The sequence below is a fragment of the Mchenga conophoros genome, linkage group LG18 (genome assembly GCF_057382185.1).
Source record: "Mchenga conophoros isolate Kocher_MC1m ecotype Shallow Benthic linkage group LG18, M_conophoros_male_GT1.1, whole genome shotgun sequence".
In the NCBI taxonomy this organism is placed as follows: Eukaryota; Metazoa; Chordata; class Actinopteri; order Cichliformes; family Cichlidae; genus Mchenga; species Mchenga conophoros.
Window position 1 is genome coordinate 23,603,303 of NC_140543.1, and position 15,868 is coordinate 23,619,170.

Sequence of the window (15,868 nt, forward strand, 5' to 3'; positions counted from 1 at the left end):
GAGAGCTAAAATTTCAGTTGTGTGTGTGAGAGCGTTTCATTAATAATGTCCCTTACGGCACCTCATATAAACCGTTCACTTGGGCTCAAGATTTAATGATTGGAATTTGATGATCAGAGATCACTGGGACTCTATAAAGCAATTTTGTGCTTATAACTTCTAGATAGAATAAGCATATAATGATTAATTGACACATTTAAGTGAAAACTTCACTGCAACATCATGATACTCTGCAAAAAACAGACTTACTTCTCAGGATGAGCAGCAGATATGGCCTTGAACAGCAGCTAGGAGAGTTAATGGGGCATAAAAATCCCCAAAAGTGCTTTAAGTCTTCTCTCTTCTTCACCTACGCCCGACTACAGGTGCAAGATGGGACACTCAGACCGGAGTGATAACTGAGGCTCGTTTAAAGGAACTGACCCCAACCATGCCTGTTATCTCAGTTCGAGCTGTACCCAGTGACCGTCAGGAAACCAGGAATATCTACGAGTGTCCCCTCTACAAGACCAAGATCAGAGGACCCACGTATGTTTGGACTTTCAGTCTAAAAACCAGGGAGCGACCTGCCAAATGGGTCCTGGCCGGAGTGGCTCTTCTACTCAGTGTGTGAAAAGTGTAAGAGTTCTCAGTGAAGATGCAGTGTGTCCTCAGTGCTCCTGATGTCCCTTTTGAACTTATTAGTAGCGCAAAGTGACTGGAATATAATAAGATTTCTTTTCTTTTTATTGAAAAATGATAAAATGTACAGAGAAAAATGCCAATACTTCACACACTAGATCACAGTTAGAACTGAAAGTCAAAGCATGTTTGGAACAAATCAAATCTATAAACTACAAGATATAAGCAGGAGAAGAAAAAAAAAAAGAAAACAAAGACAGTGCTGCCTCGTTAGAGCGGCGTTCAAGTGTCTTATTTTGTTACACTTGTACCTCTTACAGTATGTTATGCATCAGTTTTAATAGCACATTAAATTACACAGGTGAAGCCAATCTGACAACATGACAGTACAACCTCAAACTGCCTTTTCCTTCCTTCCCTCTTCACAGTACACATGGGTGTAGTATTCGTCCATTTAATTAAAAAACAAATTAACAAAAAATGTGTGTATACCAGCTCTTTTTTTTAACAGGAGATCGCACATACTGTAGCTCAGATACTGCATGTGCTTACAAGTCAAAATCTTTCTAGTTTGGCCTCGGTGTGTATTTCTGTGTGTGTATTTCTGTGCATGTTTCTGCTAAGGTGTCATCTAATCACTGTCAGACCAGTCGAGCTCCATCATGTCCATGGCTGCTGTTGCCATGTTGATCTTGGTTCCGTGCCGCATGCTGCAGCTCTTAACAGAGTTCTGATTAGACGATGCCCGCATGCTCACCTGCACCCCAGAGTGACCGACGACACCCACTTCACCCCTGATCTTTTGGCTGATGGCCTCGCTGACGTCTCCTCTAACATCCTGGACTACAACTCCCATGTCACTCCTGCGACCCCTGACCCCCAGCTCACTTCTGACGCCGTGACCAATGACTTTCATCACTCCCAGGTCGCCCATGTTCATGTCCATGTCACCCAGTCTCTCCATCTCCCCCATCTCATCCATATCTAAAGACAGCATGTCCCCAAAGCCCCCCATGCTCCCATGGAGACCTTTGAACATCGTTGGGAGCCTCCCTCCTTCGAGACCACCCTCCATCCCTCTCTCTTCCAGCGTGTCGCCGAGTTTTTCTATCTCCCATCCTCCCTCTCTATCCCTCTCTCCTTCCGCCTCCCCAAATCCCCCCGAGTACCCTCGGACAATAGTAGTCACCCTGCTTCTTTGCATTCCTCCTCTCTCCCTGTCCCCTTCCTCCCATGTCCTCTCCTCCCTTTCCACTACGCCACCGGGGAAACTCCTGAGTGTCACCTGCACCCTTCCTCCCTCCAGACTCCCACTGTCATCTCTGTCTCTCTGTCCCCAGCTTTTCTCCTCTAGGGTACCCTCCTCTTCCTCGTCCTCCTCCCCTAACCTCCCCTGCAACCCTCGGAACATGGCGTGCAGCCTCGTGCTGTCGAGCGAGCCCATCCCTCTCTCCAGCACCACACTGCTCCCCCTCTCTGTGTCTCCGTTGCTTAGTGTGCGAAGGAGAGAGCTGACACCAGCACTGCTGACCCCAGCGCTATTGGAGTCCTGAGAGTGTGAGCGGAAGAACGAGCCCGAGGAGCTGATGGACATCGGTGTGAAGAACTGGTAGAGACAAGGGCAAGATTAAGAAAAAGGTATCAGTTAATTTTGTTTATGGCAGTTTGAGATAAATTATATACAGGCAAGTTTTGCGTACCGGTGAGATGTTTGAGCGCTCCATGAGTAGGGAGGTGGGGCTAGGAGTCATGTTGGACCTCTCCATTAGCCTCTCTTCCCACAGTCTGAGCCTCCTCTCTCTCTCCTCTAGCTCCTTCTCCTTGGAGTAAAGTTCCCTCTCTAGCTTCCGGAGGCGCTCTAATGTTGACTCAATTTCACACCTAAAGTATTTGTACACATGAAAACATTAGTGGTCAGTGATTAACTCCAGGTTTTAAAGGAGAAATGACTATATTCAGAATGAGAATATAATAATTAATATGTAGTCTGCTAAAAACAGCTACCAGTGCATCTAAAAAAACTGTATATAATGAAAAGGTTTTATTTTTAATTTATGTCATATATCATATATTCAATACACATAATGTTAATTATTTGAAATCTTTTTGTTTTAACATTGATGCTAATGACCAGGGGTCCCCAATTGCAGTCCACGAGGGCCGGTGTCCCTGCAGGTTTTAGATCTCACCCTGGGTCAACACACCTGAATCACATGATTAGTTCATTACCAGGCCTCTGTTGAACTTCAAGACACGTTGAGAAGGTAATTTATCCATTTACATCAGCTGTGGTGGATCAAGGACATATCTAAAACCTGCAGGGACACCGGCCCTCGTGGACTGGGATTGGGGACCCCTGCTAATGACTTACAGGTCATGAAAATCAGAAATCCAGTACCCCAGATTATTTGAAAGCTTTCATTTTAAGTAAATTGCTATGCCAACTCTCGATCTAGTTCAGTACACACAACTACAATCATGGAGATGACTGCTGACTTGGCAGTCATTTCTATGATGGTCACTGACACTTTCCACAAAGAGGGTAAGAAGGCGTTTGATGAAAAGCCTGGCCTTTCAGAGTGTTGTATCAAAGCTTATTAATGGGATTAACTGAAAGGGAACACTGTAGTAGGAAAAGGTGCACATGCAACACGAATGATCGCACCCTTTAAAAAATTGTCAAAAACTTAAGAAAGATTCAGAGTGGACTGATCCTGGTTTCTGTGCATCCAAAGCCACCACAGAGGTCTCCAGGAAAGGAGAGACAACACCAAAAGAGTCTTAACTGGGCTAAGAACAAAAAGAACTCAGTGAAAGTCCTCTTTTCAGATGAAACTCAATTTTGCATTTTAGTTGGACATCATGTTCCTAGAGTCTGTCAGAAGAGTGGAGAGGAGCCAAGAATCCAAGGTGTTTGAAGTAGTCTGTGACGATTTGGGGCGCCATGTCATCTGCTGGTGTCGGTGACATTGTTTGGTCCACCATGTTAATCCAAAGTCAACATGAGACAATCAGAAAGAGATTTTAGAGCACTTCATGCGTCCACCTGCTGACAAACTTTATGGAGAGAGCGGTTCGTTTCCAGAAGGACCTCTAGCAGCACCCAGCCATAGTGCCAAAACTACGACTGAATGGTATGCTGACCGTGTTATTACAGTGTTATTATTACTGTTATTGTTTGTAACCGGCCAACTTGTCTGGCCTGAACCTCATCAAGCACCTGGAATATTGAAAAAAGGAAGTCAAGAAACACCAGACCCAAAAATACAAACAGCAACCTGGGCCTCAATAACACCACAGCAGAGCCAACACTTGATTGAATCCGTGCTAAGACACTGATGCAAAATATTGAGGGCCTAAATAAGCATATTATTCAAAAGCTGGTCATTTCTGTATCGTAAACGTCATTATAATTAATATTTTAATGATTTAAGATACTGGATTTGTGATTTTCATAAGCTGCAAGACATTTTTCACTTTATGTATATTGAATATGCAAAATGTGAAAGTTTACATTTTTTGAATTTTGCAGTGACCTCTGAGGCATACTCACTGGAAACTACAATTCATTTTCATTTCTTTCATGAATTTTATTTCACATTCACTTGATACTTTCATTTTTTATAACATTAAAATATTTTATGTTCACGAGGAAGTAGTTTGCAGTTGTGAGTAGTTAACTTTTTACAGCAGAACACAACATTGTTTTATAGTCGTCTTTTGATGCAGTACTCTCCTTTGCCACAAGAGGTCACTATTGGATTGGCTGTCGATGAGCCTGCATTCACAAACACAATCATCTCTCACGGCAACTAAATATAGACATGTGCAGAGTCATACCTCCTCCTGTATTCCTTCCATACTTCCCCTTTCATTCATCCCACCCCTTCACCTCTCCTCCCAGCTTGTCCAAGTTTTTCCACCCATACCTAAAACTTCACTCAGAATTGATTGCCTTCCTGTACTCATGTTAAATATGCACAGAATTTTGCACCTTCTCTCCTCCTGCTGTTCCATTGGCCACCTCTCTCTCCCTTTTTCCCTGCACCCCCCAACCTCCCCTCATCTGTCCACTCTTGTTTTTCTCTATCCTTGCTGTTTGTGTCTCGCTCAGTGTTTTAGATTTCACACTCACACAATACATTTCTGTTCCTCCCTGAACCTCTCCTCCTCCTCCTCTTCAACTCTTCAGTTTGATTTCTCCTCAACCACCCCACACCACCTCCAACCCCACCCCTTGTCTCTTTCTCCCCATGTCGGAGTGAGGGCAGAGTGGAGGAGTAGAGGAATCTCTTCCATGGCTACTTTCCAGTGAGCTTAATATAGACTGAAGTAGAGTACAGGGTCACACATTCAGCTTCTCCCTTGAGCTTCAGTGTCCACAGAGTTGTGTATGTATACATGTATGTGAGCGAGGGTACATGCTGATGCGTGTGTGGATTTGTGATCTACCGTGTGCACACGCATTCAAGAGGGTGGATTTGTCAGCCTCATAAGAGAACAACACTTTATAGCATGCACTTAAAAACGTCAGGAGATCCCTCTGACACAGTGCAGTTACACTCTTATTTTGGATGTCTACAAGACTGTGTTTTTTGTGTGTGTACCTCCACTGGTCCTTGTTGTGTAGGAAGGAGTTACACTGGTCCGGTAGCCTGCTATCGTTAGCCATGGTCTCCAGGGTTGCCAGCACCTGCTTAAACTGTGGACGCTCCTGTAAATACATTTGTACACACAGGATATGATCGTGTATCTTTGAAAGCATTCGGTGCGCTATATGAAACTTTTTTCCGCACATTAATCACTGTGTCCTGAGTCAGTTTAGCTTACCTTTGGGTCTGCTTGCCAACATTTTCTCATCAGCTCTGCAAAACTTGCTGGACAGCTGGTGGGAATGGTCAGCCTCTGGATAGCCAAACACAATAACACAGACACATATAAAAATAATTACTATACAAATGAAACCACCCCGTTTTTTTTTTTCTTAACTCACCAGAGTGTTTTCATTTAGTCAACCATCCATTCATGCAAATAGCTATCTGGTGATCAGGTCAAAGTGACCGCAAAACACACACTTTTGGCCCAAACTCAAGATTTTTTACACTAATTAACATGAAACTTTACACAGTTGTATAATAGAGGAAAATAATGAAGTGATCACATTTTTTATCATAATGTTGTGCAAAAACACTTTTTGGATATAAACTGCACCTTGAATTTTTAAAAAGTAGGCAAACAAAATTGAATAAGTTTCCTGCGCAGCCAACCTGTTTGACTACTTCAGCGTCAACAACTTCAGAATGAGAGTCTGCAGTCTTATATTTGGCTCTGTGAGCATGTACAAAAGGATGGAGCTTTGCAATTTGATGCCTTCCCCATAATGACAATGCATGGTAATAACAGCATGTTAGGATGCTTCCATTTGCTAAGTAGAAATGCACAGCATTTAACCAAAAGCTGATCTGATCTGAGGTGATATCAGAATTGGCATTACATTTCATTCTAAATCAAGTCAGAAAAATAGCTTTCAAACACCAGAGACTTTGCAGATCTTGTCTCGGTTCCAAATTCTTTTTACTCCAACACTCTGCGAAAACTTTACTGTATTATTCCTCTTTAAAGACCTCCACCTGCTCCTTTGACATAGTAAAGTAAACTCTGGGGACCATTAGCCCTCACCTTTAACCAGCATTGTTCACCCTTCCTTCAAATGTGCAATAGTCCTGCCTCTTCTGAAAACCAGAAAACGGCATTTTAGAAAAATCTAACTAGGTAACAGACTAAATTGTAACCTTTTCCACTTTAGCTCTCTTTATACATTTGTCCAGCTCTTCATCATCCTCAACCTCTTATATACTTTTACTGCTCCAGTGTTCTGCAGTTTCCTGTTGAGTAGCATTATTCAGAAAACGCAAAAAATGTTTCCTTTAACTTTTATGTGGATGACACAGATTTGGAGTAACTTTAACAAACTTGGCTCTGGTGGCTATAGAATTAAATTTAGAATCCTGTCATTTGGCTACTATGTGTTAAAATGTGTCGCTCGTTTCTCCATATTATATGCTGAGAGATTAGAAATCGTTTAAATAAAGAATATACCAAGATCCAGGACTAAGTGCTCGGGGGAAGAGACTGTGCCAAAACCTTCACCCTTATACTGAAATTTTTAACACAGCTGAAATGAGTAATGAGTGAACAGAGATGTCTTAACTTTAGCAGAAATCTGTGTGTATTATGTTGAAAAAGCTAAAAAGCTGACCAAGGAAAAACATGTTCATGTCCTTTGAAATTAGGACTAATCTCAGAAGAAACTAGTTTATAGGTTCATAATATTAGGTTTATAATTCCAAGTTTCAGCAAATTACAATCCATCACGGTGTTTATGAGCTAAATGGTGGGGAGGGGGGTTCATGTATATCTTTCTTTTGTACTGTGTAAACTGCAGTTACAAAACCAATCCCTTTGAACATCATAGGCCCAGACATCTCCATAGTACAATGTGGTAAATGGAAACGGTTTCCCTGGGGATTAATCCTAAAATATCACCAACTCAGAGTGGAGAGAGGGCGAACTGAAGGGTCAGGAAGAGAGGTGTAGCAATGGAAAGGGAAAATCAGACGGAGACTGGGAAAGAGGAAGAGAGAGAGAGTTATTTAGGGAGAGTATTTGGAGACGAGCCAGCAGCTCCGAAGGAATCATGTTCTCTGTGTTGTTTTGTTGTGTGTGTGTGTGTGTGTGTGTGTGTGTGTGTGTGTGTGTGTGTGTGTGTGTGTGTGTGTGTGTGTGCGTGCGTGCGTGCGTGCGTGCGTGCGTGTGTGTGTGCGTGCGTGGGGGTGTGTGTTTCTCTTACAGGGGCTTCGGTCACTTTAGTAACTGAAACACAGATGCAGCATAACCATCATCCCCTACCACTCATAAACCCAAAGAATCGACCCTCCCACCGCTGCAATCTTCTCTTCTTTCCCCCCCTCTCTCTCTTTTACTCTGTCTGCCTCTCTCACTCGTAAAGGCTTTAACCAGGGGGAGTCTGGCCAAGCTCCACTGCTGTGTATCCAGGCCTTACAAGAGCAGAGAACTGACATCAGGCCTAAAAATACTCTGCCTTAGCCTCACCAGCTCACAGTGGAAACCATGAGAGCATCACATTGTGCCTCCAGTTGCTTCAAACTCTGGTGGGTCTAAATGCTTTCAGTATGTTCAAAAAAGTGCACATGTATGTACGTGTAGGTTACCTCTTGCTTTTCCACCACCAGCCATGCGACCTGCAGCCCTTCGAAACCTTTGAATGGAACCTCCCGAGTCAGCATCTCCCATAGCACCTGGCCACAGAACAGACGGTGTTGGTTCGCTTAATGCAGTGAAACAGCGTACAGTTACTAGTGACAACTACATGGCCTCAGTACTGTTGATACGTGAGGTGAGAAACTATTGGAATGAGTATAAAAACTGTTAGCGTTCAGGCCAGTATGCTCTACTTAAGTTTTACAGTTTTTCTGCATTATTTTAATCTGACCTTTGCATTTGCCAGAAATTTTTATGTTATCACCGGATTACTTGCAACTTTATCATGTTACCATTTACCCAAACTTCTTAGCTACTCCATTTAGCCGTGACTCATTGTTTAAGAGGAGATCCCAATCTTTTATCCATACTACTAGCTACAGCTGCAAATGGTATAACTTAATAACCCTGCTTTAAGTTAGTACTGTGCAAAAGTCTCGAAAGTCCATAAAGTCAGGCTTTCATGTAATTTTGGAGCAGTAGTTTTTCAGGCTGTCTAAAGAGCTTTTCTTTGGCTACTTTTCCCTTTTCATTAATTTTCAGTCCATTCCTTGTACCTGATCGTTCTCAGATACATTTTTTTTTGGTTGGTTGGTTAAGCCTCTTAATGCTGACCTATGAATCATTCGTAAAAAAGGTATCAAACTCAAGGGATGAACCAGTACACATAACAACAGGGCAAAGAACCAATTTTAAATAGTATCTTCAGCGTCTTTGTTACTAGCACCCTGTCACAAAAAAACACATAACTAAAGAAATTAGAAGAAATTGAGTCTATGAAAAATAGCAAAGAAAATACAGTTTGACAGACATGAAATGTTTGACTCCCAGAGAGCTATTAGCCAAAAACTTGCCACGTCTCGGTATAGTGTACATGTATCCTTTAAAAAAAACAAAAAAACATGTTGCAATACTGGACAAGTGGTGGACAAAGGAAGTAGTAGGCCTAAAAACTATCTACAGCAGATGAACAGTAACTAAAAGTCATGTCCTTAAAAAAAAAAAGTTAAATCCAGCAAAGCCCTAAAACAGGATTTGAGAGGTATATCTGGCCCCTTCAATTGATCCATCTGCTGTTCCTCCTCAGAAATGGACTCCGTGGAAGAGTGGCTGTCAAAAAGACATTGTAAAGGAAAGGAAGCAGTGAAAAAAGGCCAAGGTATGCCAAATTACACAAGAACTGGGATAAAAAACATGGGAATTGGGTCTTATGGACTGATTAATCCACATTTGATATTTTGGGTTCCAACTGTATGTAGAGATTCGGTCAGCATAGAGGTACAACAGTGAGCATAAACATGTTTAACACACAGTGAAGTCTCTGTCATGGTTTGGGCATTTTAGCCAGTGGGATCTTGTAAAAACTGATGGAATTATAACTGCAGAAAAGCACAGTCAGATTTTCACCCACCACACAATACCATCTGGAAAGTGTCTGCTTAGCAACGGTTTCATTTTTCAGTATGACAATGATCCCAAATATACTGCCAATGCAATAAAAGCATACCTGGTGGATAGAAAAACACAGTGAAACACTATCAGTCATGGTGTGTCCTCCCAAGAGCCCGGACCTCAACATTATTCAAGCTTTGTGGGATCATGTTGACAGGGAACAGAACAAAAGGCAGAAACAACCAAAGAAGAGCTTTGAATGTCCTTGAAGAAGCCTGGAGAACTATTCCTGAAGACTACTTAAAGAAATGACAAAAGAGCTGCCTAACAGAGTTCAGGCTGTGTTGAAGAATAAATGTGGCCATACCAAACATTGACTTTCAAGCTCATCATAACTCTGCCGGTACATACTCTATCAATAAATCACTGCACCCATTTCTCATTTTCCAAGAAAAAACAAAGAAAGAAAGAAATGAACTGGTTTGAGGCTTTTGCACAGTACTGCATTTCAGTTATTTATTCTCTTATTTATACTTATTTAACCACTTATCTAGTTTAATCATTTATGAGTCCCTCTCGGTGGTTTATTACTATCAATTAACTATTAACTTTACTGCTTAAACCTGCTCTGGTCTGCACATTTCTTTAATTAAATTGTAATTTCTGTTTCTTAGGATTAGTAGCACTCATCCGTCAATATGCCCCGTGACTACCGCAAAAGTACCCCCTGGGGTACTTCTACTCCTACTTGTAATTCACTAAATTACAGCACTAGCACTGACTGCTACTTCTTAGACTTATTCCTGATCTTAAAATACTGATATTCCTACAGTACTGCCAACTCACCACACCATAGGAGTAGGTGTCACAGGTCTCAGAGACAGGCAGGCTCTGAATGACCTCTGGAGCCATCCAGGGAAAAGTGCCCACTACTGTCATATGGGTGGTATGGGAAAGAAACTTAGACGCTCCAAAGTCACAAATCTGAAATATCAAAGGAAAAACGCTATTAAAAAGATGCGCAAAAATGCACAAGATGTATGTCTTTTTTGTTTTGTTTATAAATACATTATAGGTACAAACCTTAAGCACTTTATCTGCTGTCATTACCACTGAAAAACAGACCACATTATACAGTCCAGTTAATGGTGCACAACACTGAAAATACCTGACATTCAGGACTCGTGATTGGGCACATCTACCAAAAGCAAGTTAGAAAAACTAATCAGAATGGGGTTTAAATTATGTGTTACCATTTCGGGACTTGAGGTCTCTGTGAATCACTTTGACTGGAGCTTCTGCATGCAGGTAATGCATCCCTATGAGGAAACCAATCATTAATAACGTTGTATCAAAAACAAACAACCAACTACAGCACTTTGATTGGTTTTTGTGGAATTATCTAACAATACTCAATGTTTGGCTTTCAATTCCATTTGTTTTTGATCAGTTTCAGTTAATGCAGAAATCTATTATGAACTGACGTTAAAACGTTAAGTGAGACAAGAACTTCAGCAAAAAATCAGCTAAAATAAGGGCAAAATACTAAAATGGTTTATAAAATTAAATAAAAATTAATGTTTAAAGTTTTTTTCTCTAAAAATGTGTGACAGACTTTATTACATCATTGGGTGTGTTAGAGACTGTAGATTCTCTCTTATATAACCTGTTATATCCATATCCAGTTTTTAATCATCTTTATTTTTCCTTATTACCCTTGGCTATCTGGATGGCCCATGTCATGATCTGGTTCATGTCCATCTCTTCACTCTGCTCACTGGCGAGGTACTCATACAGAGACCCTGCGCTAGCATATTCTGCAAGTACAGCACAGACAGACACAAACAATTTTCATTATGACAAACAAGAAAAATCATGCGCACCAATGCATCGTGTAAAATGAGTCAACAAGTATACTGATTAACAGGAAAAATTATATAAAAAAGGACCGTTTTTATATTAGTCTGTCACTCTGAGTTTGACCTTTGACCTGAAAAACAATTATATAACACACATGTATACTTTTTTTTTTTCATAAAGCAATAAAAAATCCTATTTTATTATTGGATGAATTAGTTTCTCTTTTTGTCACCCTAATAAAGCCAAACATTCAATCTAATAGTTACATTGCCAGTACCACGTTGGATCTCAGAGCTGCCTTGCATAAAACATATAAAAATTCCTTAGAGATTCTGGGCCATATTGACATGATGGCTTCATGCAGCTGCTAAGGATTAGCCGCAGAGTTATTCTGTGTTAAATCTATGCCGTAGGTACTTTGTAACTACAAATCCCTCTGAAACCCAACAATGTAACCTATGCTGTAAACTGATGTGCGCCTCTGTAGAAGTGTAGCTACACATCACATCGAGAGCCCGCAACCTTCCGCCTCTTAAGTCAGAAGTCATTAACTATTTCCAGATCCAAACACTTCTTCACTTCCCAAACTCAAACACCGTGGTATCACTGAGAGTTCAAAATGACCCAGATTATCTCATCTTCAATAAAATGAAACTTCAGATCAAACACAACACAAAAGCATGAATGTTGGTAACGGCAACATTTATTTATCTTCGTTATATTTGTAGACTGGACAAAGATTCACCACAGAAATATAAATCCAGTTCATCCTATAACCGTGTGCCTCATTCACAGTGTGTCGTGGAGTTTAACTCAGAAATGGCTGCCTGGACCTTCCTCGTTCAAATGTCTAATATAATAATATTAATATATAAATGTATTTAAAAATTAATTAATACCTAAATACCTACCACACACTATGCTTGGCTTATATATTTACTGAGGTCTTTATTTGTTAAATAATCAATTATTTCCTTATTTTTGTTAAAGTATCTTGAAAAGAGCCACAAGAGTTATTAGTAAGAAAGATTATAGCTCTGCACCAGTGTAAAACAGAGCCTCCATTAATCTCATCAGCAACAACCACTATTTTAAATAATAAAGTCTACAGTAGTGTATATTACAGCATCTTCAAAACCATCCACTGCTATTTAAACAAGTGAAACAAACTTGGTACTTGAAGTTTTACGTTACAATGTGTGAGAGCTACAGCCCACTGTTAAGCAGTGCACAAATCATACACAGTGAGAAGCTGCCTCAAATCATCGGAAACACCTTCAACCTTCACATCCTGCCCTGACTTTTAAATCCAAAATATGTGAGAATTTTTCCATTTTGCTACTTAATGTCAGATCAAAGACAGAAAGTAGAGCACAAGCCTTTGTAGCCTTGTGAAAATAGAAATTAATGCCTGAATGTTTTCATCTGCACACAGAGACCAAAATGTGCTGATACCTGCTTTACTTTTGATATATCAGTAAGCATTAGGCATCAAGAAACATTGCTGGTGGTGTTTCAGTGCTTTATCTATACCATATAAACCCAGCCGGGATTACAACCACATCCAAACATGCTGGTCTCAGTTACAAATGTCCTGCCAGGAATCACCGCAAGAACCAGTGTTCAAAGTATGTTCTGATATTTCACCATACACACATAAACACTTGCCGGCCATCAGAGCATGTGTTAACGCGCGTGTAACTTTCTCCGCCTCGGATCAAATACGCACCAATTAAACCAATATACACACACACGCATACACGTGCAGGTTTAGATGGCACCACAGTGTGCCCTGACTGTATTCTGTAGCTTTTACGACTTACCTCAGACCTTGACCTGATAATGACTTCATACTTATATTACACCTGAACCCCAAGGATAGTCACACACATTTCATTTTGTGCATCTCGTCTAAATTTAAGCATTAAACTACACTGACAAAAACATCTGAAAGTGTATATTTCAAAAACACACTCATACACACACTCCGAGTCTGACCTGTGACAATGCCATAGTTGGGAGATTCCAGCACGGCTCCATAAAACTGAATGATGTTCTTATGACTCAGTACACTGAGAATCTCAGCCTGAATGAGGGGTCAAGAAAAAGAGAAGCAGAGAAGTATGATCACCTTCATTAACTTAAGTTTTACAGTAGAGGACTCTTTTAATCTTTTAATAACTCTTTTAATAATCATTAATCACAGAATGTTAGGCTAACTTAAATGTTAAAACCAATTTTAAAGTTAATCCTGATTGCGTCTCCGGGATTCCTGAGCTTATTCCATTCCACAAGTTATCCAAACAAAAACTCTCCACCCTGCAGCAGTAAACAGGCCATAAATCTGAAATAACATCTCAATCATCATCTTTGCATGTGTGGAATATGTAACTTTTGCCAAGCAACATAATAAACTAACAGTGAAATGGATTTACACATAAACTCCAATCGAGCATTGAGCAAAATATTTTCTCTCTAAATATTTTTTTTTCCAAAGAGAAATTCATCATTCTGGGTTTACTCTCATCTATTGTTGTAAGGCTATCAGTTTGTGCAGGAAAACGATGCATGAAGGCTCCACATGAAGCTGCACTTCTCACATTATCCATCAACTTGTATTTACACATGAACTATGCAGACAGCTTTATGCATGCATGCCCACCCTCTGTGTATTTTTGTGTGTCAGAGAAGTCGCTCAACCGACAAAATTTCTTCCCTGTGTAATCTTATGAAGTTGGCCCACTTGTGACACCACCTTTTATTTCTCTATAATGCATGTGTGCACTTGCTTTTGTATTATATAAAATCTGACACTGTGAATGAATACACCCACAGGCCCCAACTTCAGCTTCCTGACACAGACCCATTAGCCTTTACCAGCACGGGATCATTAACATGGAAGGAAATCATGCAGCCCGCCTCATACTCGTGGAGACTCACACCCAGGCCTGAACTGAAGTGAATTAAGCCTCGAGGTACTACTCACCTCACCCTAACATACAATGGGAGGAACAGGGGAGTCCAGGCATAAATAAAACTGCTATATCTACAAAGAGTGGGAGGAGGAGGAGGGGGCATGAGAAGCGGTATGTTTAAGATAAACACATGTACAATGGCAGACAACAAGGGAGGGGGAGGTGGGGGAATGAGGGGGCTTTGGATCCAAATCTGGGTATTGAGTGGAAAGTAACCGTTTTTGAAGTTTTGAGCAGTAACGTCCCACGAAGGAGAGGAAATACCTAATGACTACTGTACATTATGTGTGATTGGTCTACGTCTGTGCGTGTCTCCACTTTACCTCTTTGTCGATCTTCAGAAGCTTCTTCACAGCCACTTCCTTGTCCTGGGATATCCAGAGAGCTCTGTAGACGCTCCCAAAGCTGCCTCCACCACAGTTCTCGTAGAAGAGCAAGTCCTCATGCTTTATCTGCACAAACGACGAGCCAGGGGACGACATGGCATACTGACTGACTCCCGCGCACTCAAACACACACACACGCGCGCGCAGCAATAAAGTGTGACTGCCCAACTACCTAACCGCTATCCCGAAGGTATACAAGTCACGGATGAGCTGAGAGCAAGTGAAGGAGAACAACACAAAAGAGAAGGGAAGTAGTTTCCTCCACAGGGCCAGAGTGGATGTTGTCGGTCAGCAGAGCAGATTGTCAGGGAGAAGAAACCAGAAAGTGCTGGAAAGAGAGAGCGAGAGAGAGAGAAGTTTGCTCCCTGTGAGTGAGGAAAAGTCAACTGTCACTACCAGACAAGGTATTACATTGCCTGATAGTGGTGATCCAGTGTAACTACAACACAGAGCACACAAACACACACACACACACACACACATACACAAGCTTGAAGATGAGGGAGAAGTGAGCGTTGACTGTGTGCAAGTTACGGTTTGCAGTCAGTGTGTGCCGTCTGTCTGCAGCAGACACACAGTTCAAATATGGTCATTGGCATCCCGGGCATTCCTTCTTCCTGGATAACTGTGGCTATATAAAGCGCTGAATGCACACACACATACAGCTCTGGCTTATAAGCGCGTCTGACATAGTGTAAATCATTTAGCAACAAGGTTGTTGCTGCCACATATGCACCTAAATCTATCCGCTCACACTCTCTGCAGTTAAAAACACACACTCACCAGAGAAGCCAGGCAAGGCCGGCGTGTTACTCAACCAGACAGGAATGACCCACTGACATCAACAAGCAGGATAGCTGTGCTGACATCACCGTGCAGGGACAGGTGAGATCAGCCATGGGAAGTTAGGGACACTTGTCACTTGTTGACTGTAATCGAGTACAAATGTGGACTTCGTGGTGATTCACTGAATAAATAAAACACGACAAACACTGCCAGCGGCTCTTAGAAGCCGTAGTGAATCATGACAACATGTAGTACAAATGCACTGTATAAAATAAACAACATCCCGAGAGACCGGCTGCTTAAAGAGATACAAATTTACAGCTAAAAATGAGTTTACAAATACAGATGGCGAATGGAAATTGTGATGCAAACGTTATTCGCCGCCATGCAGTTTCAGTGTAGAAACTTAAAGACACAGTATTTCATTGGAGTTCATTTTTGGATGAAAGGTTGGTGAATATAAAAAGTCTGGGATCCATAAGAATCCCTGTTACTGCTCATTCAATACTGTGCTCAGCGCTGCTTGTTTTCTGTTTCTAATATTCAGAAATGACCCATTCAAGGGGA

At 41.3% G+C, this 15,868-nt stretch overlaps 2 protein-coding genes across 2 annotated transcripts in view; one reads left to right on the forward strand and one right to left on the reverse strand.

Moving 5' to 3' along the window:
• dnah9l (dynein, axonemal, heavy polypeptide 9 like) overlaps nucleotides 1-876 on the forward strand; it is a 29,930-nt gene extending 29,054 nt beyond the window's left edge. Inside the window, exon 67 of the mRNA XM_085255628.1 lies at nucleotides 366-876. Coding sequence (XP_085111754.1) covers nucleotides 366-613 — 248 coding nt within the window. The 3' untranslated portion in view covers nucleotides 614-876. The remainder of the gene's footprint in view (nucleotides 1-365) is intronic.
• Nucleotides 709-14,965, reverse strand: LOC146553800 (uncharacterized). Its single transcript, XM_085255629.1, has 11 exons — nucleotides 14,453-14,965; nucleotides 13,153-13,240; nucleotides 11,010-11,111; nucleotides 10,548-10,613; nucleotides 10,378-10,406; nucleotides 10,141-10,278; nucleotides 7,854-7,940; nucleotides 5,452-5,526; nucleotides 5,229-5,335; nucleotides 2,322-2,502; nucleotides 709-2,227 (listed from the first exon to the last, which is right to left on the reverse strand). Exons 1-11 carry the CDS (start codon nucleotides 14,609-14,611, stop codon nucleotides 1,253-1,255), a joined length of 2,007 nt encoding a protein of 668 aa, XP_085111755.1. The 5' UTR covers nucleotides 14,612-14,965; the 3' UTR covers nucleotides 709-1,252.
• Between the last annotated feature and the right edge of the window lie 903 nt (nucleotides 14,966-15,868).